This window comes from Aegilops tauschii, chromosome 5 (assembly GCF_002575655.3).
Source record: "Aegilops tauschii subsp. strangulata cultivar AL8/78 chromosome 5, Aet v6.0, whole genome shotgun sequence".
NCBI lineage: Eukaryota > Viridiplantae > Streptophyta > Magnoliopsida > Poales > Poaceae > Aegilops > Aegilops tauschii.
In genome coordinates this window covers 102,203,354-102,228,876 of record NC_053039.3, presented here as the reverse complement: position 1 = coordinate 102,228,876, position 25,523 = coordinate 102,203,354, and the positions used below count along the sequence as shown (strand labels likewise).

The 25,523-nt window shown below is 42.4% G+C and overlaps 1 protein-coding gene across 1 annotated transcript; it reads right to left on the bottom strand.

Annotated features, from left to right (window-relative positions):
• Positions 1–3,785: 3,785 nt before the first annotated feature.
• Positions 3,786–22,176, bottom strand: LOC109733532 (DNA repair protein RAD50). Its single transcript, XM_020292753.4, has 27 exons — positions 21,729–22,176; positions 21,545–21,631; positions 20,938–21,105; positions 19,836–20,011; positions 19,532–19,646; positions 18,862–19,090; positions 18,606–18,784; positions 18,333–18,503; positions 17,950–18,054; positions 17,743–17,850; positions 17,355–17,566; positions 17,148–17,240; positions 16,470–16,597; positions 15,649–15,763; positions 15,437–15,566; positions 15,129–15,338; positions 14,252–14,460; positions 12,459–12,660; positions 7,883–8,052; positions 7,479–7,803; positions 6,924–7,049; positions 6,791–6,843; positions 5,263–5,413; positions 5,121–5,183; positions 4,883–5,016; positions 4,680–4,808; positions 3,786–4,140 (listed from the first exon to the last, which is right to left on the bottom strand). Exons 1-27 carry the CDS (start codon positions 21,849–21,851, stop codon positions 4,101–4,103), a joined length of 3,951 nt encoding a protein of 1,316 aa, XP_020148342.1. The 5' UTR covers positions 21,852–22,176; the 3' UTR covers positions 3,786–4,100.
• Positions 22,177–25,523: the final 3,347 nt, after the last annotated feature.

The window sequence follows — 25,523 nt, the reverse complement described above, 5'->3', positions numbered from 1 at the left end:
TGGGGGATAGGGATTTCAAGATGTGAATCAACCTTGCTCTTGATACCAAGATGTTGTAGGGTGGAACCCTAGGGGAGGATGTTTTCACACTTGGAGGGGGAAAAGAGCAAGAACACAAGAACACAAGAGAGGAAACACTCAAACAAACCACAATCACACATCCACTAGAGTAGCATACAAGAGATCCACAAGCATACAAGATCAACCCAAGGAAAATAGCACTAGGGTAAAGTTCTTCCCACTAGGTGAGGTCTTGAATCCACAAGAGGATCTTCTCCAATAGGAGGGCTTGATCTCCAAGAGGAGTTCTAGATCTCCAAGAGGAGGAAGATGAGAAAAGCTCTCTCTTTGTCTATCAAATACTTTGCTATGCCTAGAAATGAGCTAGATGAGGAGTACTTATAGCCTAGGGACGAATTGGGGGGAAACGAGGGACAAGGGTCATTATGCCCATAGTGCACGCAGGCACAGACGGAGGTGTCCGGGCACCCGGGGTAAAGGGGACCGGGCACCCGGGGGTTGCTGGGATATGAGGAGTCCGGGCACCGGGGTAGCGCCACGTGCGGGGCCGGGCACCCGGGGGTGAAAGCCCGGGCACCCGGGGACCGGGGTGGTCAAGGGCCGCGCCCGGTTGGTGCCGGGGGTCCGGGCACCCGGGATGGTCCGAGGCCTCCGATGCTTCGCGTCTTGGGGGTCCTTCTTCCTCCTCCTTCTCCCTTCTTGAATGGTGTAGATGTTCTCTTGCGCTTGAACTCCTCCTCGTCATTGATGAAGCTCCGGTAATACCTATACATGTACACGAAAGGGATGTCAAGTAGTACCATCCTCAAAGGGGTCAAGTGAACAAGTGTAAAGGAGATGATTAGCCTTTATGTATGTGAAGTAGATGTCGCACGTGTCACTTGCCGAACGGACTCTTGGCATGGTGATGTCCGTAGGATGCTCCGCATCACTCCTCCACCCCCTCCGGTGGACGGTCGAAGTCGCAAGACAAGAGCCCGAGGGTGAAGCTTTCAACAATGGAGGAGGTGGTGGTGAAGCTTTCGACAATGGAGGTGGTGGTGGTTGTAGGAGATATGTCGTAGAGGCAATAATAAGAGCTATTATTTATCTTCAAGTTTGTAATTATGTTTATTTTCCATGCTATAATTTCAATGGTCCTTGAGTCCATATATCCATAAAGTCTCAGAGGGAGAAACACTATTAGGGTACAACCCCCTTTTGGCGACTTTTTGGAAATCCGCCTTTTGGGGCTTTTCCCCAAAGTCAAATGTGATGTCATGGGGTGGTGGGACACCCTTTGGGGGGGGGCACACAAGGTGGCCGGCCCAAGTAGGAGCTCCTCCATGGAGCTCCACTTGCCCCCCTTTTGTGGTTTTATGGTGAAAATATCCCAAGAGCTTTTTGGTATTCTCCCATGGCCTTTACCCCTTGCCTCCCACTATAAATAGAGGTGGAGAGAGCTCTCCATTTCACCCCAATTTCTCTCTCAACACATGCCATGCAATGTCCTGGCTTTCTATCTCTCTCCCAGCGAAATAGTTTTGTACGCCGAAAGGTTGTCTAGTCTTCGATAGGGCATAGTTTTGGACGGCAAAGCCCTGCCGAGTAGTTGACACCGGATGTGTGCAACCTGGTAGAGAGGTCGTAGTTTCGATCTTAGTTCGACAGACGTGTCGAGGTGCTATCCGAGGGATTGTCCGAGGTTCTGCCCGAGGGCCTCCTGAAGGGCTATCCGAGGGACCGTCCAAGGGGCAGTCTGAGGGAGAACATCCTCGTAGATGGGAGGTTGTAAAATCCTAGCTGCGGGGATCTACACCGACGATCTTTGCCAACTCTACTTCCGTTGCGCTACGAATTGCTAACGATTAGATCAAACCTTGTATGCATCTTCATAGTGGTCCTGGACTGGCGCGTACGTCAGAATTTTTTGTTTTCTGTTGCATTACCCTACAGTGCTTCGGCCAATGGAGTTGATGGTGGTGCTTCGGTCAATGGAGTTGGTGGTGGTGCTTCCAGCAATGGTGGTGATCATTTTTCGATCAACGTTGATGATGATGATGATGATGGTGGTGGTGGTGGTGCAATGGCCGGTGGTGGTGGCGACGATCATGGCAACATTGATGTTGCTTAATTTGATCATGTTTAATTTTGTTTGATTGCGCACTCTTATGGACAAAATTGCTACCTCTTATATTGTCCATGATTTTGAATGTGTATTGTTGCAGCATGAGTATTTAATTCGTTTTTAGATGATGTCAAAATAAAGCCTAGAAACTGATTTGTGGTACCGAGCGGGCTCCGGCAGAACAAAATCTATAAAATGGTTTTGTTGGATGGCAATTTGCCGGATCTGCTAAAGATGCTCTAGTCCCCACGCAGCTCTCTCTCTCTCTCTCTCCAATTTATTTCTCCCGCTCAAAAGAGATATAATACAACTTCTATGTTGAAGTTAAAAAAGAAGCAGCAATTGTACCAATGGTTAGCACAGTTTATGCAAGGTCAGAGGTGTGCAGTTTGATTCACGGTTGCAACATTTTTAGTTGCAAGTTAATTTCTCCTGCTATCTGATAGGCGGGACCCACACATTGATAGGGAGAGAACTGTGGAGCCGCTCCCATGCTGGCGTGGCATGACGACAAAGTTGACGGCAAGTTAACGGAAATGTACCTAAATGTTTTCGAAACTCAAGTTGTATGACTAGTTTCTGATTTGTACTCGTCATGCAGATTCGAGTACCATAGATGCAATTAACTCATAAATATTCGTACTCAAGTTCATTTAGATTTGAGGCAACACCTGCCCAACCAACAAATTGGAGTTGACTGCGTCCTGCTCATCTATTTGGGTGGGAGCCGATTATTTGGCTTGCCCATCGGCTGCTGAAGTTAATTTGTTGGCAAAAAAGCAGTCAAAATATGGACGGTCTGTTTGCTTCGGGGGAATTAAAAATGGAAAATGGAAGGAAGTCAATTCCCATCAATTTCTTCTCAGAGAGGAACATGTTAATTCGTGAGCAAAGTTTTATCCCATGCTATTTTTCATCATATATCAAGAGAATGGAAATAAAACTCCACTTCCCATGACTAATCCCTCCACAAACTACCCAAGTGGCTACCAAACATGCTGGGAGTTCGTGCCAACGATTTGCCATGGCTAGCAACAGCAGAATCTCACACATACTCTCAAAACTATCTGCACAAATACTTTGAATTTATTTATTTAAAACATGGATTTAGGAGACGCGTTCCTGCCGACTACGAGATCTACGGTGACTTTATAAAATCTCAAGATGATATGCAGCTAAGTCTCTCGAAGGTGCTCATAGGGATGGGTTGTGCGTGTACGCGTTCATAGAGGTGAGTGTTCAAAGAAAATGTGGAATTTTTTTTGCAAGTTGCCAAGGCAAGAAATTAGATAATTTAATACAAAATTACCCTTGGCTAATTTGTTGATTAGTGGCAAGTAAATGTAGACCAAGAAAGGAAGAGATACCAAAAATCTATAGAGATACTATCCTTTTTCTCTACGAAAGATAGACAATGGGGAGAGATAATTTCCGTTCTTCTAGAGGTGTAAAAGAATAGGATTTAGAAGAAATACATCTTACATTATGAAATTTCATTTATCAAAATGCAGGTGCTATAAATGAACGTAGTGTATATACTAGTACTTTTTTCCAACTTTTTCTAGGTGTGGAAAAAATATTTTTGACGTAAAAAAAGGGCTCCTGGATATCAATTTCCTCTTGCGAGGAATGATTTCTGTAGGAAAGCAACCGTGCATTCTCCCAAGAATCCTTCATTTTTTCATTTTAAGAAAACACTTTTTTGTCATTAGACGACGTGGCTCAGCGTGGAGGATGCATGAGGAGTCAATTCAAGACTAAGGGAGAAGAGACAAGTCACAACACAGTACCACCTCCAGATTATATACAAGAATAAGCAGGCAATTGCATGCACAGAAACCAAACTAAAGAACCTACTATTAGTTCGCTGGTACCCACTTCTCTCCATGACAGCCCATCATAATGAACCGCACACACTTGGCCGGTAAAGGAGGATTAGCACTGGGAGCATATATGTTCCAAGCAAACATCGTTAGTCAAATATCTCTTGGGCTTCTATTTTGCTGTGTTGCCTGCAGGATTTTGTCAAAGGTAATATTAGCGCCGAAAACCAAATACTACAAGACTGAATATCTTTATCTTATTCAAAGTATCATTGCACAAATTTATGAATATTATCCAAGAAATAATATCAGCAGGTATGCATGCACTCCACACAACTTCAACATGCTTCTGAGGTCCACACGATTCTGAACAAAAACTTAAGAAGCATAGAATTGCAATGCCATGCAAAACGTCGAGTACTACAGAACTGAATTTGCAGGAATGCACTTGTTTGATTGCACCAAAGAGGGGGGAGGGGGGTGATTCTTCCCAATGGATTTTTTTCCTATAAAATGTAATGCAGTGGAATGCTTAGGAAAAATCCAATGGGGTAATACAATCCGACAAATCAAACAACCCTCATAAGGAGAATTTCCTAAGGATTTCAACCCTCCAGAATTCCTATGAACACCCTTTGAAATTTGAATCAAAGAGGCCTTGCACAGACGGAAGTGCAAACACTGGACGCACAGAAAAATATGCAAGAGACAACATTGCGTGAACTTACTGCTCATCCTTGGAGATTCGGTAATACTTCTCAGCAAGCTGCCTCTGACCGATAAGCTGAGCAAACCGCTCATCATGGGTGATTATAATAAGCTGGAAGTTCTCCTGGCCTTTCCTACTCTCCATTATTCTATGGCACACACAAGAGACTCTGTTAATGGTAAAGCTCCAAATAATAACAAATCGCCATGCCTGAAAGTTTACCTCAATAGGGCAGCAGCTAGGCTCTCAGCATTTGGTCCATCAAGATTGGTGGTTGGCTCATCCAGAGCTAATATGCCACAATTCAGACAGAATGTCTCTGCCAGTGCGAGTCTGATTATAAGAGAAGCAAGCACCTGAACAGCAGTGGAGATAACCATGAGATTTGTAGGATTGTATACGATTCATAAGATCATGCTAGCTGAAGTTTATGACAACAAAAGAAACAAAACAAGTTTACCTTCTGACCAGCACTGCATCGCCCCCGCATTTCCAGCTCAGCACCACCATTTTGCATGACAACCTACAATGCGGTTCAAACAGCCAAATGTAACAGTTGTCCAAGCAATCAGTTAGTAAAACGTGTAGCTAATTTAACTTACACGGTAGCTATATGATCGAGTGCCTGCACCCTCAGAATCAGAATTGATGCTTATGCAATCAATATCTTGGCCTCTGTATGTCTGCTGCCACAATTCCTTAATTATCTTATTTATCTCCTCCATTTTCATGGTATGGAACCGCATAAGAGCCCTACAGAAATACAAGTGTGCCATCATAAAGAAAGTTACGAAGCATCCATATATTTTATGGATAATTTTCTTGAAACCACCTTTTTTTTCTTGTCAAAATATCGACCACATGCCAACAAAGTTCCACAAAAAAATGCAGTTCTGTTATATCACGAAATTCAGAAGACCATGGCCCGCCATCAACACAATATCTGTTCCCAGGATTTCAGAAAAAACAGAATATTTCTCTTGTTGACCACTGAAGGTGGGCCACAACTCAGTTCTTAAAAAGTGTGGTGGTTTTCTGACATAATAATATAAAAGAAGTTGTAATTTGAGAAACTACTCAGAAGTGTGGTTCGTTGACAGTTTGACAAAAAAGGAAAAGTTTTAAGAAAAAAATACTCTATGTTGTACTACTCCCTCCACCTTGCCATCTTTATCTTGGTTTCATGATTTCTTAATCTATCCAGAAAGAAAAATGAGGACTAAAATTTTGATATTAGTAAGAGTAAATTTAGAGACGATATTGGACAAGTGAAATGCCCACCTTCAGATGCAACACAGTTTCAAGCTCAAATGTCGGTAGTTACTACCGTGAAGAAATATAAGAGTGTTTAGATCACTATAGTGATCTAAACACTCCTATATTTCTTTACAGAGGGAGTACTGATTAATGACAACTAACTGGTGAGTACTAGGGTTAAGTCTTATGACCTCAAATCAACTCTGGTATACATCCAGAACTAGTCATGTGTCAGTAGTGATGGGTATTATGGTTCAGTTTTACGGACTCAACGCTGATGCCATATTAGGTTGCAATATGCACCAACCCAAAAGCGAGTTCTTTTATATCATGCAGGGTACAGGCTCATTTGTTAGTGTTAATCTAGCATTGTGTTTCCCTTATTTATGAGTCACACGTACTTCTATACAGAATAGCCCAATGGTGACACCAGTAATAGTACATCAGACCCATTTTCATAACAGAAAGTATGTCTGAATTTTGAATTTTGGTTCATAAAGACAGGAGCACAATATACATGAAAATATGGAAACTAGCAATGTTTTGAGTTCACAAGGTGTTTGACATGGTAAGAATAATGGTGTAACCCGCCATATTTTCAGCCTATCACTACACTGAAGGGAAGCAAGTCTATCATTAAGGCAAAGAACAGAAAATTTTACTCCCCCCGTTCCAAAATACTTGTCGTGGTTTTAGTTCAACGACAAATATTTGGACACTACGTTTTGCTCGCGAAGTCACTGAGTTTTTTAGCAATGTCATTGACCCATCTAAGCTAAACGCCATATCATGCTAAAATTTCTGCGAGTCATTTTTGCCTCAACTATCAGTGAAAGGTCAGATTTGTCGTTTTTGTCATGAAAGGGTACTCACTTGTCCAAAGCAGCATAGTATCGGTCCAAGTCCTTATTTGCCATCTCAGTTGTCTGCGACCACATCAGCTTTCTCATCAAGTAATAAGATCATAAAGCTGGAGAAACTGAACCTGGAAGATCATGCCACCTACCTTTAGTTGAAGAAGTTGGTTAAAATATCTCTTCTCAATATCCTTGTATTGTGTCTGTTTAAGCTCAAGTTTGTGCTTTGAAATATTACTTTGGTAAACAGAAATTGTTCCTTGACACCTATTATACTGCAGGGATTGCCAAGAAAATCAAATATCAAGGTGTCAGCCATATTTGATAGAGTTTCATACTAAGAAATAGAGTAAAATGTATGGCGCGCCGTTGAACTTCCAAAGTTGTGTCACTTAGATACTTGCACTATGAAATTGCTCATTTTAGACCTTCTGTGCATTACGCAAATCAATTAGGCCAGGACATCTGATGACTCACTAATTTACCATAAGGACTAACACATGCATTTTCATATTACCAGGACCTGGGCGGCACACCTATGAAAAGTTGAAGGACGGGCGTACATTTTTACTCTTAAGAAATACGTAATATATGTACTAGCTGGCCAAATGCATGTTCATGATTCCCTAAATAGGTATGAGAAAAGAATGGCATCTTATTAGAGACAAGTTTGCCAATTATTAGGAATGAGAGAAACAGAATACCTCTGAAAGAAGCCTCTCCTTTTCTTGAGCATGCCGCTTAAGATCAGCTTCTATAGTAGACATGCTGCCAATGGAAAGCACATTATCTTCAAGTAACTCGATATCATGAGTAAGTCGATCCACTTCAGCCTTTGTTTTCCTGTAGTTCAGATTGTCATCAATGTTTCTTTTCAATTGATCTTGGCTCCGTAATAGCTGTTTGCTCTTGTCAAGCTCAACCGAGATGTCTTGCTTTCTTGCCTCACATTTCTGTAACTGAGACAGGGATAGGGTATGCCTTTCCTGCAACTCATTAAGCTTCTCTACTTTGTTTGAATCCAGGTACCTAAGAGGATATTTTTTTTAGACAAAGTAGTTAGTAAAGGGGCGACAAATTGAAAGAGCGGGAGTGGGAAAATATATACCCTTTGATGCGTGTGTTAAGGGTTCCAAGTACATCGATTTCTTGCTGGAATCCCCTTTTTCTTTCTGCCAGCTGATCATACTCCTGATCAAACCTTTCCTTCAAAGCTTTATACTCTTGCAACAAGCTTTCTCTCTCTTTTGACAATGGAACAAGAGCTTCTTCTAAATGCTGTGTCCATAAGAAATAAACATTTAGCATGTATTAGATCAGCATGCACAAGCGTAAGAGTTGCAGTGTCACTGATACACAAAACTACATAGGAGTACGACAGAAAGAATAATGAGATCATGCCTTCAGGGTTAAAATCTAGACCAACTGTCACAAGTTAATTTGCATGCACCCAGTACTACCCAAAGTTGGTCAAGAGAGCTGTAAGCCCATGACAGTAAACTGATCAAACTAGTGGGTGGCGAGACCTGACTGTTAACTAACAGTAAGTCAATGACCAGCACCAGCCAGTTAATATTACCCAGTTCCATATGAAACAGTGACCTACAACTGCACAAGTTACGTATCATATTATTAAAATAGAAGTCAAACAAGCCATTACGTTAATCCACATAGGCTAAAAAAATATTACCCATTGATCTAAATTACAACGATTGATAAGAGTTACGTACAACAATATTAGTCTACATAGACACGTCTCATAGGACACGTACAATGTGCATAGACAAGTTTCATCGGACACCCATGGTCATACTGTAATAATATATTCGGAAGGTACACATACTACGTCTACTTGGATTGGCATATACGATTGGTGTCCAGCTAGACTTCCATCTAATACAACTTGCAGTGATTGACCTTTTGGTTACGGAAACTCTAGATGGCACTAAAATAGCTTGGATTCCTTCCGAATCAAATGCATGCAGTAGACAGCCAATTAATCAAGAAAAAAAATTAAAGTGAAGGTGCACTGTTGTACGGAGTAGTATTTATGCCATGACACACTCGTTGGTGTCAGAAATCAATCTGTGTGCTCCGTTGAATGCTCAACAACTCGATCAGACATGACGGAATGCAGCCCAATAGATTAGTATTAGAGTCTCAGCCATGGGTATGCATGCATGCAGTGACATTACCGACGATCTCATCCATGACTGCACACTAATCGACTTAACACACATATTTACAATTGATTTTGTATAGACTTATTTTCAAAAAGATTAAGAGGAAATATTGCAGGAAGATGTGACCACTTTTTTTGGTTTATAACAAAAGAGACAATTATAAGAACAATACTACACGTGACACACAAAGTTGACTTGATAGATTGCAATTATTTACAAGAACTCTTTTAACAAAATGAAAGTTACTTCACAAAAAAAATGCAAATTAAGTGTGGTCAGTTTTGAGACATGTGGAGACAGAGACCACAAGGTTTAATTATGAATCGTAGTTTAGACTGAATTCTCGAGGAAAAATAGCAATTAAGTACAAGTCACCATTTAGATTAAATTCCCAGAAATTTTATTATCAATCTTATGGTTAAGTTGATAGATATCAGGCAATAAAGGTGTCAAAGAGAAATTCGCAAAGCCTATTAATAAATTTGCTATCAATTTTTATGCGTAGATAATATCAAATTCATAAAGGGCTAACGCCTATTTATTTTTCTTATTTATCCTTAATGATTTATCAATGTTATGGTCACGGGATAAGGAAAGAACTATTATAATATTATAAATATTAAGTCTACCGTTCAAATGTGCGACCTATGCATATATTTTCAAATTAAAGTAAAAGTAAATCTTGCCCCATATGTATCGGCATGAACATACAAGCAACCATGAGAGGGACAGAGAGCTTGTCAACTTCAACTCTTCAAGAGCCCACGCACTGACTGGCTGTCTAATTTGCTTACCTTGTCCCCGCCCCCACGTCGCCAGCGTCTAGCGACACAGGGGAAAACCGGCGCCGCCGCCAAGTTCCCCCCTCCACCGCCGCTCCCCGCAGCGCCGCCGCCGGACGGCCGGCCGGCGAAGCCGCGCCGCACCCAGGGAAGGTGGAGGCGGGGCGGCTTCGTTCCCCTTCCCGCGCCAGAGCCCCTCCCCCACTCCTCGATCTGGCCGGAGCCACTCCACCACCCCCCTCCGGTCCAGCGCCGCCTCCCTCGTCCTCTCCCCCCCCCCCCCACGGGGCTCGTTCCCTCCTTGGCCAGATCCGCGGCGGCGGCGGCGCCCTGGTTCCCTGCGCGCTCGGCCCGGTCCGCCCAGATCCGATCTGGCAAAGCTCGCGGGCGCCCTCCCTCCCAACTGCTGCAGTCTCCTGCTGGTCCGGCGTCGGGCGCGGCGCACTTGGCTACGGCCTCTGCGTCCTCCCCTGCAGTCCGCCCATTCCCCACCTCTACGGCGCGGCTAGCCCTGCTGGTGCTGCCGTCGACTATGGGCTGGGCGCGTGACCTGCAACCGGTCTTCCTCCACTCCCGAGCCACGGAGATGGCTAAAGTGCATAGGTGACGAGGCTACAGTGCTTGTGCAGTGACGGTGCTCCTCAAGGTGGGTGCTTGTTGGCGCTGCTCCGGCCTCGGCGACCTCGGGTCCGCGTCTCTCCGTTGCCCACGGTCGCTGGTGTCCTCTGTCGGGCAGCTCCGCCCTCGGTGACCCAGCAGTTGCGTCCTTTCCAACTCGCGTGGCTCACCGACGTCGCGATGGCTATGGCCACGGCAGCTCGGATCTGCGTCCCTCCAGTCCTAGCTAGCCGGCGTTGCGGATAGCAATCGCCCCACCCTCCTCGTGCTTTGCTCCGCCGCCTACCCTGCTCTGTACATCTCAAAGCCTCCCCTTTGGTCAGATCCAACGCTCGTGGGTCCGGAGGCAATGCCACCCTCCGACAGCAGGTGCAGCCCCGCCAATCGCCTTCCGACATGGTGGCTTCGACTAGTGCTGGCTTCCTCATCTTCGACTCCAGATATGGCGGCTTTGGGATTGCTCAGCCTTCGGCCGGGGCGAAACCCCTGCCCGGCTTGCCGGTGCTGGCAGCGGCGGCGTCTGCGGATGTCGTTAACTTCTTGAAGACGTTGTCAAGGCCCTCGGCTGAGCCCCTCCTCGAGCTCAGGGGAAACCCTAGGTCCTCCAGACCGGATGGCGATGGCGTCTCGGCATCGTATTCCTTCTTGAAGGCGCTATCTTGCTTGCTCGTGGTGTCCCTGGTTTTGGTTTTCACGATGTTGGTATTCTCGCTGGTTCGACTTGGCCGCTATTGGTTCAGGCTTGGTAGGTCTAGCTGTGTTGTATCCCTTGTTCGGGCCGAGCATCCCTTGTCGCCCTGCTCCGGGCACCATGTTCACGCCTGTGTGCGTCCGTGTCATGTGATGTCCCCCTCTCTGTACTCATTCTATTCCTTCTATCAATGCAATGATACGCAAGCTTTGCGTATTCGCGAAAAAGAGAGAGAGAGAGAGAGATGACGATGTTCGTAATGAGGCGGACATGGTGGTGACGTACAAATTAAAACTACCTTTGAGTGATGGTCAAGGCGACACCAAAAAATCTTATCAGGTGGACAAAAACTTCTATTTACTAAATTCCAAATAAGAAATAAGAAGCAAGAAATAAAAGGTGTTAGCAAATTGGTCTTATTGCAAACAGTAAATACTAGAAAATTTATATGGACCAGCGTTGCTTTAAATATACTCCCTCCATCCGAAAATACTTGTCGGAAAATGGGTAAAAATGGATGTATCTAGAAGTAAAATACATCTAGATACATCCATTTCTCGACAAGTATTTCCGAACGTAGGGAGTACATAATAAAACGAAAAGAAAAATATTATTTGTCGATAAAAGCTATAATTATTCTCCCTATAAAAATTCAGAATAAGGAATAAAGAGAGGTAGCTAGCATCTTTTCTTAAATCAGACATTACATAAAATTTGCTGTAGATATATGGTCAAGGAAAATAGAAATTTCATACTGTGGATAAAACTACAACCATTTTCTATATAAAAGTCAAGAAATACTGATAACAGATTTTCTATTACGAACTATGTATAAAAAGTTATATAAACGCAAGTGTAGATTGTATAGACAATTCAACATACAAACGACCGCTGGAATAAAAATAGCAATTCACTGACATCCGATAACATGCAATATGTAGCGATGAAAAAAATCATCAAAGTAACATGCATGTATGGACATGCATGTGTTGTTCTAGGAATTGAACAATATGAATGGTACCGATGTATCAACATGAACGGTTTTTTTCATATAGGAAAGTAGTTTGACATGAATCAAGCGGGGATAATCAAAATTATTAATGAATTGGTTAACACCGGTCAATGTAGTTCATGAGGACAAGAAGCAAGCGAGATGTGGTAGGTTGAGAAGTACCAACATATCATGTAGAGGAAAAACATATCATGGTAAGAAGAATCGACCGCCCAATACTAATGTGGCATGTCTACAAGCTTGTGTATCATGCAAAAGAAACATGTTGCCAGCGTATCTTATATCTCTTTGTGTATGCCAAAGACTACAACTTGACAGAAACGCACGGGCATATGTGCTAGTCACTAGAGAATATTAACTGGACCCATATTGCAGATAAATGGAAGTTCAATGAATACCTTCTGATCTAGGATCAGTTGCTCCTTTTCCTCGGCAAAATGTACCAAATCTTCTTCAGCCTTTTTGAACTTCAGCAATACACTTGAAGCTCTTAGTTTTTCTTCCCTAAGAGCATGCCACCGCATCTGAGCATTTGATAGATCCTCGCTAAGCATTTTTTGCTGATCCCTGAGATCGTCTACTTCACCAGTCAATGTGTCCCTGCCAGACAGACGTAAACAAACCAGTATAGTTGAGCCTCCAAGAGCAAGTCATAAAAGAAGTAAGACTAAACTAATTCAAATGTTTCATGGGTGACGGATTGAATATTCAACATTTGGACGCACTTAGCATATGTTTGGTTGATCACCAAAACCAACCCTACCAATATTTCGTCAATGACCAATGTTTTGGCTCTTTCTTGCATAATGTCAAACATACATGCCGGCTCCTTGGCCAACTCTAGTTCATTTTTTTCTTGCCAACATTGGCCAAAAAATGGGCCCAAAAACAATTTTTTGGTGGGATTGGCTTGGGCTCAAACCGAACACACCCTGCGAAAACTACGGATGAAAGAAAACCCGATTCATGTGCAAGTCCGGTTGAGTCTGGTTACTGAGTTGTTTGATGTTTGCAGTTGAACTAACATCTCACATTTTGCAGGCCTGGCGGGACCCGCTCCTGCATCCCTAGCGCACACAGTTGCAGAATGTGTAAACCAAAACATTTAAACATCCCTAATAACCTGTATTTGTGTGCTTAGTTGTGTAGGTAGCCAGTATAATATGGACCTCCGCATACAAATATGAAACGGATAGTTCTCTGTAGAAAAGGCAGCATCTATGAGAATGCAGAATGAATCCTTCACCAAATTCAATTGATAGCTACACAACAAATTAATCAGGGTAAAAGCGTATCCATGTGTGTGTCACAAAAGGAATATCCTCCTTCATTGGTAAACCAGAAAAGCTTAAGCACTTGCTTTCATTTCACAGGCCAACAAAATAGGAATAGTCTATGAACATGATAGAAGCACATAAAGAAACTATTCTCAGTCTTTCACTTATGTGAGAACAGGCTTTCTTTAAATCCCATCCAGAGAACCAAAGGATAATGACTGAGACACTACAAAGCAAAAGCAACACTGACGGCACACATGCATCATGCATATGCTCTATTGACCGTTAGGAAAGAGAAGGAGGAGCTGCAAGCTCCTCTCAAAGCTTCACCTAGACTCTCATGTATAGATCACTGCATAGCCATGTCTCCTCTACCTTCGTAAAATTCTCTCCTCTCATAAATATTTTTATGTTTCTATCTCTATGTTTCTTTCATAAAATTTACTGTCAAGGGCTCAAGGCCTCCCATACAGTTTTCAGTTAAGAAAAAAAAAGGAAACGAATAGAGAAGAGAAAGCAAAAGGGCAACGATATACATGGTAAGTTTGGTTGGACGATGATGTGGATCAAGGATGGTTGGGATGGATCATGGGTGAGAAAATAAAAAGAAGAAAAATGAAGGAGCTACGAGGGAACGCTGAGATTAATTCTTGCATGCTAAAGAAGAAAAACGCACCCTAAAGAAGTCTCCTATGTTCTGTTCCGTAAATCAAAAAATGAGTTACTGGAGCTAGAAGGGTCTCAAGTGGTGGGGGTAAGGGAGAGTCAATTTCTAATCCCGTGTGATACTAGAACTAGAATTTAGTTGCCTGAAGAACTACTTTCTCAATTTCCCAACAGAGGGTCTTATAATTCTAGGCCGTGGAAATTGCATCTGAGTATTAGCAAGTTTGTTCCCCATCGAAAATCATTACCTTGCCCTCTGCACAGAGATCAGCTCCAACTGAATTTCGTCGACAGATTTAACACCTTGGCCACGAGAATCAAGCTTATATTCAAGATCTTTGACTTGTGGTTCTAACTCCTGTATTTCTTGCACATGCCTGTCGATAGTATCAACTGGACGTAACAAGACTTCCACTCCATCCCTGTCCATTTTAACTTGAGCAAGAACACTCACAAGCTGCAACGCATCAAGCATACAAGTCAAAGCAAAATAGAAAAGACATCATGAATTATGTTTATAACAGATGCTGCTGCTTGGTAACTAAAAGTAAAAACCCATGTTTCTCTGGAGGCAGTGCACCTGAAGTGCATCTGCAAAAGGTTCAAGTGAAGTTTCTCAAACGACAGTGCGCCTATCTAAAATACCAGACCATTATATCAATTACCCAAAGTACAGAAATTTTCCTCAATTTCATGAAAGAAGCCAATCCAACAGCACACATTGTCGAAGTGCTTAAGCTTAAGAACAGCTCAAACAACCATCATATGGATGTGACCTAGGAGATTTGCAAACAAAATAATCTACCAGCCCTCTGAAGAGGATGAAACATTCCATGGCCTAGTCCCAGAGAGCATAATATCTACACAAGTAGACTTGTACATCTGTATTATAGACTGATTTACTACATCTTGACACTTGACGTGGAGAAAGGGTCGCTAGAATTATGCCTCAGGAGTGGAGAATCTTCATTAGGACACATAGTAGAGCTAAGAAATATTTCAGTTTGAGAGTAATTTGGTTAAGAGAAACACAGGTCATCTAAGGTATTATGTTCGACTGTATCTATCTTTATTTTGCGTATGATGAGAATAGAAAATAAAGTGCTGTCAATAGGGAGGACTAACATCATCAGATATCTGTTCCTTCTCACTTTTATCTGCCGAAAGTTGTTCCAAATCCTTCTCTGCTAAAGGTATAGTCTCTTTCTCCAGTTTCACATATTCATCATAAATCACACGGAGATTATCCAATTGATTGAATAAGTCTTCAGCAACTGATAAGTTCTCTGCCAGCACTTTCAAGCGCTCTGCGGTACTTGTACCTGTTGTCCTTTGCTGAAAGATGCAGCATACAACAGAAAGAAATCATCCACCACAAAGTAACTCTAATCAAACGAAAAATGCAGCACTCTCATGCTTACTAGATTACCCACCTTCTTTACAAAGAGGTCCTCTTCATCAGGTGTGAAAGCACGATCACAGCAAGGACACTTGTGATGCTGTCGGGCCACTTTTTCAAAAGGTTCATACATTTGCCGCATTCCCTTAGCATAACTGAAATTACTGCAAATAGGAAGAAAGCATTGAATTTGGGCATCAAAATGAGGTGTGGCTTAAAGAGATAGCTACAGTTATGGATACCTACTTTGTCTGTTTATCTCTCTCGTCCATGGCATCTTTCAGAATCTTGGGGTAAGCGTTGATGTCAACAGATACCTTAGCAATGGATTGAAGTTTCGAGTTCAGATGCTTTCTTTTTGCTGCACGAAAGATAACATTTACGCATAAAACTGCAGTATTGGCAGAATAAATAACTAAAGCCTATGGAGTTTTTGCTTAGAATTTTAGTACATATCAATATATTATTTCTCTCAGCGAGACACTTGGATGTTGACCTAGGTGAGCAAGCCAATTCGTGCTTCAGTTTAACTCGGTTAAATCGAACAACTAATGGCTTATGTGACACATTGGTTTGATACTGCATTCATCAAATTGAAACACTAGTTACCCTTGATCCCTATGTAGTGACAGTTGGAACCACTACAAGGTTTATACTACACTATGAGATAGAAATCGAGCATGCACAATAGTGCAATGTGGTGCATTGTCCAAGACATTCCTTCGACATGATAATCAAAATGGATCTTTCACATACTTTGATTACCCTCACTTTGTTCTGGATAAGAATGTAACTGTAGGTCAGGGAAATTTTGCCCAAGGAACAATTTCAACTGCATAGACTGACTCTACTTAGTTGGCAGTGAATCTGTCATCGTTCCAACATAGCAACTCAAAATGATGGAATGATAATACATCTTAAAAGGCAAAAGAGAGATGTAGTGTGCTGTGTGCACCTCTCAGATTTTGATTCCAAATTTCATACATAGTGGAGCTTTTACATGCCAAAGAAGCATCATCAACTTTGTATGAAATAAGTAAGCGTGCAGTGATCATATCTAAATTTACCATCCAAAACTTTTTGGAGCTTTGCCAAGTGGCTTTTAGCAGCATCAATTTTCATTTGTGCCAATTTCAACTGTTGTTCCGCTTCCTGAGATTTTGAGTTCAAATCATTGTATTCTGAGTCTACAGACCTGCGTCAAGCAGAGTTTTGTGGCAACATTAATAAACAGCACCAGAAAATATAAAATGCCAAATGTAGTATAATCCATAAGGAAGAATGAAAGCATAATAAATTAATAGATTACTAGTTGGGTGTGTCAAAGTAACATGCATAGTAACATGCATAACTTTTTTTTCGCGTCAGGATGGAAGCTTAACAGATTGCTAGTTCAAGAACAGAATGGGATGTGTAGGCCTAGACGCCGCATTAACAGACTAGACCTTTGAAATACACATCCATATGTGAATGTTTACAACTAACATGTATGCTTAAACTGGATACATACTTATTGTGCACATGATTGATCAAACTGTACCTCGTTAGAGATACTACTACTGCCTGTACAGTAACCAACGATGGCATGAACAGGAAAGATGAATTGCATCGGAGGAAGTCAATATATTGCAGGTTTACATAGGTAACTTCAGTTTGATAATATGAGCCAAAATAGGACATATTATGCACCAGAAAATCACTAAGAGAGGCGATTAAGCATATCAATAAAGCACTTCGACACAAACCCGAAAGCTTGAGTAATCTCCTTCTTGACATCCTTCTCATGAGGAAGCCTTCCCTTAAGGACACTTCTAAATTTATCCTTATGTTCATCATATCTGCATTTTATATCGTGTTATCTCAATCTTCATAACGAAAGAATTGGTATTGGAATATAACAAACAATAAAACCGTAGCACAGATAGAAATTAAAAGGGAAAGGAAAGAAGTACATCTTTTTAAGTTTCTTCTTGCACTTCTCCAACTCATCCTTCTTGAGTTCTAATTTTACTCTGTCATCAGCATCAGTTGCTATGTTATCTTTCTCTCGGTGAAGTGCTTTTATCTTGTGATCCAAGGTATATATCTCTGAGCGCTTCTGACTTATAATCAAATCATAGTCTCTTTCTCCCAGCGCAATTGTCTTCCTCTCAACTTCAATTTGCTATTCAAATCACAATGGGACACTTATTTAGAATTAAGAGCGTTAAACTTAGAGAGATATAACTTACTTATAGATGTAAGCAAAGTGAAAACAAATCAACCTAACAGACCAACCAAGTACAGGTATATAACGATGAATAGATCCAATGGACAATGATAGTTAGGTTAAATAAATACCAGATGCCGCTCTCTTTCATCAATACGGGCCAGATTATGCCTTGAAAGCTCCGTCTCTGCGGCATCTCGCTCATTCTCTTTATCTTTTATGCGCCTTAAAACACCTATCTGGAAAGCGTTCGATATATTATATTAATGAATGGTATCTGATGTATCAGTTACGGAACATCATGCATGTGCAAGTCCACTGTTGTTTCCATTACTAACCTTAGATTCCTTCTTAGATTGTATCTGGCCATCAACTTCAGAGTAGCGAGCATTTACTTTAAGATAACGTCCCCAAAGAAATTCTAACTGTGTCTCATTAGTTTTCTGCTTAAGAAAAGGAATTTGATTACCAAGGGACATACTTGATAAGAATGCAGGTCTTCAGCATTTCCTAATTAATTGCACTGCACAGATGCTTTTGATAAGTATGGTAAAGCAAGAAACCTTGCATGAATATCATGGAACCACTAAGATTACAAACAAAAATAGGCAGCAAAATGAATGCCTAGAAAACGTTAAGTGCGATACAAACAAAAAAAATTCACATGGAAGTGTTTAATTTTGCAACTAAATTCCAAAATACGAAGAATAGATATTATAACCTTCTTTTCCTGCAAATCGTCCTCGAGATTCGATAGTCTTGCTTTAGTTCTGTTTGTAAGGTTCATGGCAATATCATTGGTAAAAGGAGCATCAGGAACTGGCCCGAGATTATGTTTATTGAATATCGTTCTGATGGCTGAATCTCTTTCATGCTTCACGGACATGTGAGCCTGAAAACAAGATACTTGTATTTAACCTTGTGTCACAATGTCCACTATCATTTACGAATGGTCAAGCCAGTCAAAAGAAAGAATAAAGGATTACAGTATTACATCAGCTTCTGCCTGGAGCTTTCCTATTTCGCGTGTTGAATCATTGATGGTCTCAGATAGCAGAGAGCTTTTTGCATATTCATCATTCATCTCTCTTTCAAGTTTAGCGATTTTCGTTTCCAGTAATGCAATTTTTTCTTCAAATTTTGTTTGCCACTCCTTCAGCTCCTCATCAGTATCTAAATGAAGCAAGGTAAACTGTCATTATGCTGAGAAGGAACCATTTGAGTGATGGGCATGATGAGGAATTGCTTACCTTCATTTTCCTCAGAAAGAGCAGCATACTGTTGCTGCTGAAGTGTAAAATATGTACTTCTAGCAGTTGCTTTGGTGCTAATTTGCTCCTGAAGTTTCCTCAAATCCACCATACTTGTTTCGGTACGAAGGATTTTGTTTTCCACAGCTTGGATGTTTGTTTTCAGGTCCTCCATTTGAGTTTTTAAGGCGTCTGACTTCTCTTGATCTTGTGCAATACTGTCACGAAGCTGTGAAAGTAAGGAAATTAAACTAATATTAAAAGCAACATACCCTTCAAAAAATTAAACTAAATTGCAGCAGAAGTGTAGAACAGATTAATTTTCAGTGCACATTCAAGTGTTCAATGTTGCTGCACATGAATACTGACATGAGCTCGAAAATGCAGTGACTCAAATTGAGCTGACAAGTATGCCAACGAAAGAGTAAAGGAAGCAGAAATTAAGTAGTCTACTAGGGTAATGTGAATTGTGAAGTGTAATGAATCGGTGTCACCTATTATAGGGAGTTTATTTGTATATCACCTCCATTTATATTCTATACATATATATCCCCCATGGTGGTAACATAACACAAAGTAGGGTGGTAACACAACAGAAAGTAGGATTCTAGAAACATATCACATAGTTGTGAAAATAAATGAAAACATATAAATAGAAGATACAAATTACCCTGTATGCTTGATCTTTAAGAGTCTGAAGGTTCTCCAACTTTAACCTAAAAGTCTTGATTTCTTGTGCTTGGTCCTTGTGAAGTTTCTTTATGACTTCGAGAGCTTTGGTATAGCTGTACATTAGGAAATTAAGGTAGTGAGATGCTAGTTTTGACATCATCTCCCCACTTTCACAGAAAGATTAGCCTCCAGAGAAGTGGAGACTACACCATCTTAAACAGAATGCAACAATCAAATAAGAAAATTTATGGCCTTAATCGGAGCTTCTAAATAATGAAGTAAATAGTAATGCATTCACATACCGGGTAGCAGAAAAGATGTCGTCAAACTTTTTCTTAAGTGTTGAAGGGTCCTGTAATGGCCAATTGGATTCGTCTTGGTGCACAAATATAACATTCTCCAATATAGCCTTCGAAACACCCATTAGGGCTGGAATTTCCCTATCCATATCAGCGCATCTGTAGCTGAGACAAACCTTCTGAGCTCAGCAATAAAAACCGATCAGTGAGGATATGATTTTATAGAACATTTTCAGCAGTACTCCATTAAAGCTAATAGGCTTCTAGGGCTACACAACTTAAGTATGCTACTATAATGGTATCACTTGGAATCAATCAAAGAACTGCTGTGAAAAATCAATTGTCCAGATTCAAAATTTCCATTGTCTTGATTCACATGAATTAATTTTTCCTATGTGCAAATCTATCGCCCTACTTGCAGTTGGGAATATAATGTATAAAAAACAGAGGAGTGCTCTAGAAAAGATTTTCTATGGCCAGACGCAAACATAACAAGGGACAAAGTAAATCATATGCCCTTTCAGATATTAGAAAAAATACATGGTTCACAAGGCATGTTAACTGTTCTAATCTTTTTGGTATACTTCCAACCAAATGGGGCAAAATAGCATTTAGTTTGTCTTTCAGTATATAAAGTGAGAGAAAGTTCCAAGCGAGTGTAAGTTATAAAGGCGTTTGAAAGCAGAATAAATCGCAGTCAGCTCCAAAAGGCTGGAGTAAGTAGAACTCTTGACCATCGGGGTGGATGGAAGTATATCACAGGGATTTTAAAACAATTGACATGTTTTGTGAACCAGTCTCTGTGTATGTACCCATGGGAGCAGCAGTGCTTTTTTTTGGGGGGGGGGGGGGGGGGGGGGGGTGCACTTAGTGCCATAAGCCGAATGCAAGTACATTATGGCAATATAAATAACAGAAACCTAAACAGTAGGCATGACAACGCATTGGTTTTTCCAGAACCGAAGTTTAAACAACCTTCTGCGCTGAGTTCGGGCATAACCCAGGAATTACATGAATAACCCAAACATCAATACAACAGAATTAACATAACTGATTGCAAAGCACATGAAGCAACTTGAAAGCCAAAGGAGGGGGGAAAAGGGACCTCGCCCGTGTGTGGATTTATAGTCTGGAGGACGCTCTCGATTGCCTTAAACTCCATCTTTGATGCCTTCTGGGTAAGCTGGAAAGAGCGGATGCACACCACATCCTTTCCTGCTGCTGTCTTAAACCGCAGCTTAATCTGCCCTTTCGTTTCGGTTTCACCTGCTACCTAAATCTCACAAACATGTATAAAAGTAAGAATCGAAAAGAGAATGAGTACAACATAAGAAAAGAACAACCTTATGATAGTATTGATCCAAACAACACCGGGCACAAATTCGACTAAGCTCATAGCACACCTCAAGTCAGAGGCATCAAATTTTCCCATGTGCAAGCAAGTGCTAGAGCACACAGGATTTCGACAGACCTTAAAATCCACAAAGCCCAGAGACCCTCTCTAATTGGACCCCGATTAAACCTATAGAGCAGCACGACCCAATGCCCTCGGCCACACACATACTTGCACGCGCACACACTACCACCGCCGCCATTCCCCAATCAGTAAAACATCTCCCAAGTCCAGGTCAGCAGCAGAGAGCACAAGGCCTTACGGACAGCACTGAGACCCCGAATAGTGAACGGTGAGGTCAAAACGGACGGCGCATTACCTTGGGGTCATGGACGAAGGTGTGGCCGGAGCGGGAGTTGGGGGGCAACTCGCCGGTGCAGGACAGCTTCAGGCACTCGATGATGGTCTGCGGAAATCCAAAAGAACCCAGACCATGAATGAATCGGCGCATACACACGGCATACAGTGGAACAGGATGAGTAGATTGGATTGGTGGGCATTACGGTTTTGCCGGCTCCGTTGGAGCCGACGATGAGGGTGAGGGGCTTGAAGAAGGTGATGACGTTCTTGTTCTCCGGGTCGAAGCTCCGGATCCCCTTGATCAGCATCTTGTCCACCGTGCTCATCTTGGCCCCCAAATCCTATCCCTCCTCCAACTCCTCCCCTCCTGTCCCTCCTCGCCCCCTCCTCTCTTGCTTCGGCCCCTTCGGATTCCCTCCCACGCCGGTGCCGCCTCCGGCGTTGCTGCTTGCGTTGGCGTGTTACAATGATCTACCCTATGGGCGTGGGCGTGTGGAGGAATCCATCTATTGCTCCGCCATGGACGGGGGAGACGGGCGGGCGAAGGAAGGAGGCGGAGAAAATGGTGGGGAAGAGGCGTTCTATTTGGAATTTTGGGATTTTGGCCTCTGGGGGTTAGGGTTTGGACTTTGGACCGGGGGCGACTAGGATAGAAACTGGACCTCCGGTGGAAAAAAAATAGAAAGCCTCGCCCCGAGCCGTTAGATTGGAGTTGGATGGCACAGATCTTGGTGGAGGAATCTGTAGGAACAAGTACAGGATTTTGTGCGAAAGAAACCCTCGCTTTTAGCTATTTTAGAGCATCTCTGGCAGATTCCGTATAACTCCGGTGAAGTGCGTTTTTGCGGCCGGTTTACGGGGCGGGCCAAAAATACGGCCCGTCCGTAGAAAATGGTCGATTTCTATTGGTTTCTTTATTGCATGATTTTATACATGTATGCTCTTCAATCTATCAATTTTTTCATTAGCCATGTTTAGACGAATGATCTTCAAGATGAAGTCGTGCATGCTGGTTGAAACTATCTCAGTAACAGAAAAGAGAAAAGGGTCGGTAGTGTGTAGGGCTGCAAACAATCGGGTTCGAGAGAGCTGGACTAGGCTTAGCTCAGCTTATACTAAAATTCGAGCGAGCTCAAACTGTGCGAAGCTCAAAGTTGAGCAGTATAAAGTGACTCGTGCCCAGCTTGTAATGATCTCTAGTCAATCTCGAGCTAGTTTCGAGCTAAATAAGATGATTTGCTTAACGATATAATGAAATTTTTCAAGATAGGCCACAACACAACATAAGAAACCACTGTAAAATTTGACTTATTGAAGACTAGTACATCCGCTCTAAAACTTTAGCCAATAGTAACAGGATATTTAACACACGGCTGGCCACGTATGATACTGAGGCTAGATTATCTTCGTGCTAAATTAAGCTTCCATGTTTGTTAGTACGTAAAATGGAGAAAAATTGTACACAACATATATGACAATAAATTATTTAAATATTTATAAAGATTATTTCATAAAATTACACGATATCGAGCTAAAATCAAGCGAGTCAGTGTTGGGTCAAGATGAGCTCGTTTTTTGATTGAGCTATATAAAGTGCTCATGCTCAGCTCATTTCTTTTCGAGTCAATCTCGAGTCGAGCCAAACTTTGAGTCGATCTTGAGCGGCTCAGGAGCCTCGAGCTTTTCTTGCAGCCCTAATAGTGTGTTATTGCCACTCAAGATAAAAATGTAGTTGCCTAGTTGTTTTGGTGATGAATTAAAAGTAAATAGAATATACCTTGTTTAATGCAATATTCTGTTTTTACTTAATACTTTGAGATGCATTTTGTGTAGTGATTTTTGAGTGGAGTATTAGTTATAGATGAAGTTAGATAATGATAAACATATATAAGAATGTAATGCATATATGCAATGATGACATGTATGATTAACTGTAAACATTGAAATGTAACTGATACACAATCGTACATTTTTCGGGACACTTATGCTAAATTGGAGAAGCGCTTATAGTTATTATTTAATTAATATTCTGAATTTTAATTCATCTGTAAACAAAATCAATTTCGACCACCTTAAAATTTCTTTTTAACTAGTAAGACTAGTGAGATTACAACCTTACTATTGCGTGCAGGGCTGATCATTGGGTTGTAGGGGGATTACATGGGTTTGATACCTTGGTTCTTAAACACTGATGGAGGAGGATTCTTCCTGATACTATGAACTCTTGCTATTCAGGGAACAACAGATATATTAGTCGAGGAGTCACTGTGACAACCTGGAAAGACAGTCTATCTTCAACATCAATGCTTGCCATGCTTGTGATGTTCTTCAAAGGGCGGCTGACAATATGCTCATTTGGGCAAGCGCTTCCACAGTACCCAAGTGCGGCACACTCATATTTGTTCCCTCCTTTTTTCAGAATAGACCGAGGATTTAGTAGTTGCCTATTTATAAGGGCATATTTATCCCTAAGATGTTTTGGTGATTGATGAGAATGCTTTTGCGGGCTAATCGTGTGCGTTGAGTGTTTTTCAGAGATTTATTCTTTTGGCACAAGACGATTTCCTCCCCTCGGAGCTTAAAGCGAAGACGGTGTAGTCCTTTCGGATTAGTTTGGTGGACTAGTTTCATAGGGATCACCGTACTATCAAGAGGGGGTCCGTTTTGGAAAGGCTAGGGCGGAATCATCACGTACACTTCCTTTGCCCCTCCCTCCGAGCCTTTCCGTTTCGATGATGGGCTTGGTTCTCCTTTCTTTGTGCCCTCTCTGGTCCCAGCGGTAGTACCGCGGGCCAGAGCGGTAGTACCGCTTGGGTGCTACAAGCGGTGGTACCGCTCTGGAGCGGTAGTACCGCCCAGAGCAGTAGTACCGCTAGTAGCCCCATGTGTGTACTATCTCTGGTCCCAGCGGTAGTACCGCGGGACGGAGCGGTAGTACCGCTTGGGTGCCATAAGCGGTAGTACCGCTCTGGGCGCGGTAGTACCGCTCCAGAGCAGTAGTACCGCTGGTGGCCCCAAGCCGTAGTACCGTGGTGGTCTCGTGCTAGTACCGCCTCGATTCGAGGGCTCTTTTTTCGTGTCGGGTTTTACGGTACTGGCCGCGGCTGTGGGAGGCCGTAGTACCGCTCCTGTGCGGTAGTACCGCCCTCCCTCCGCGGTAGTACCGCTGTGGGCCAAGCGGTAGTACCGCGCTTTGGGGCGGTAGTACCGCTTATAGTGGCAAGCGGTAGTACCGCTGGCACAGCGGTACTACCGCTCTCTTCGGGGCAGAAGGGGGGTAACGGTTGGTTTGTTCCCCCCACTATATAAAGGGGTCTTCTTCCCCAAAGTTGACTCACCTCTTCCCCCAAAAGCTCCATTGTTGCTCCAAGCTCCATTTTCGCCCGATCTCTCTCCCTAGCCAATCAAACTTGTTGATTTGCTCGGGATTGGTTGAGAAGGCCACGATCTACACTTCCACCAAGAGAAATTTGATTCCCCCCCCACTTATCCCTAGCGGATCTTGTTACTCTTGGGTGTTTGAGCACCCTAGACGGTTCAGGTCACCGCGGAGCCATAGTCCATCATGGTGAAGCTTTGTGGTGTCGTTGGGAGCCTCCAATTAAGTTGTGGAGATTGCCCCAACCTTGTTTGTAAAGGTCCGGTCGCCGCCTTCAAGTGCACCAATAGTGGAATCACGGCATCTCGCATTGTGTGAGGGCGTGAGGAGAATACGGTGGCCCTTGTGGCTTCTTGGGGAGCATTGTGCCTCCACACCGCTCCAACGGAGACGTACTTCCCTTCAAAAGGAAGGAACTTCGGTAACACATCCTCGTCTCCACCGGCTCCACTCTTGGTTATCTCGTTCCTTTACTTTCGCTAGTTTACTTGTGTTATATCTCTTACTTGCTTGCGTGCTTGTTGTCGTTGCATCATATAGGTTGCTCACTTAGTTGCATATCTAGACAACCTATTTTGATGCAGAGTTTAATTTGGTAAAGAAAAGCTAAAAATTGTTA

Coding starts and splice junctions, on each gene's coding strand:
- LOC109733532 (XM_020292753.4), bottom strand. CDS start 21,851: ATGAGCACGGTGGACAAGATGCTGATCAAGGGGATCCGGAGCTTCGAC. Junction 19,091..19,531: donor TTAAAGATCAAGCATACAGG/GTAATTTGTATC, acceptor TTACTTTCACAG/CTTCGTGACAGTATTGCACA. Junction 7,050..7,478: donor AGGAGAGGCTTCTTTCAGAG/GTATTCTGTTTC, acceptor CAATCCCTGCAG/TATAATAGGTGTCAAGGAAC.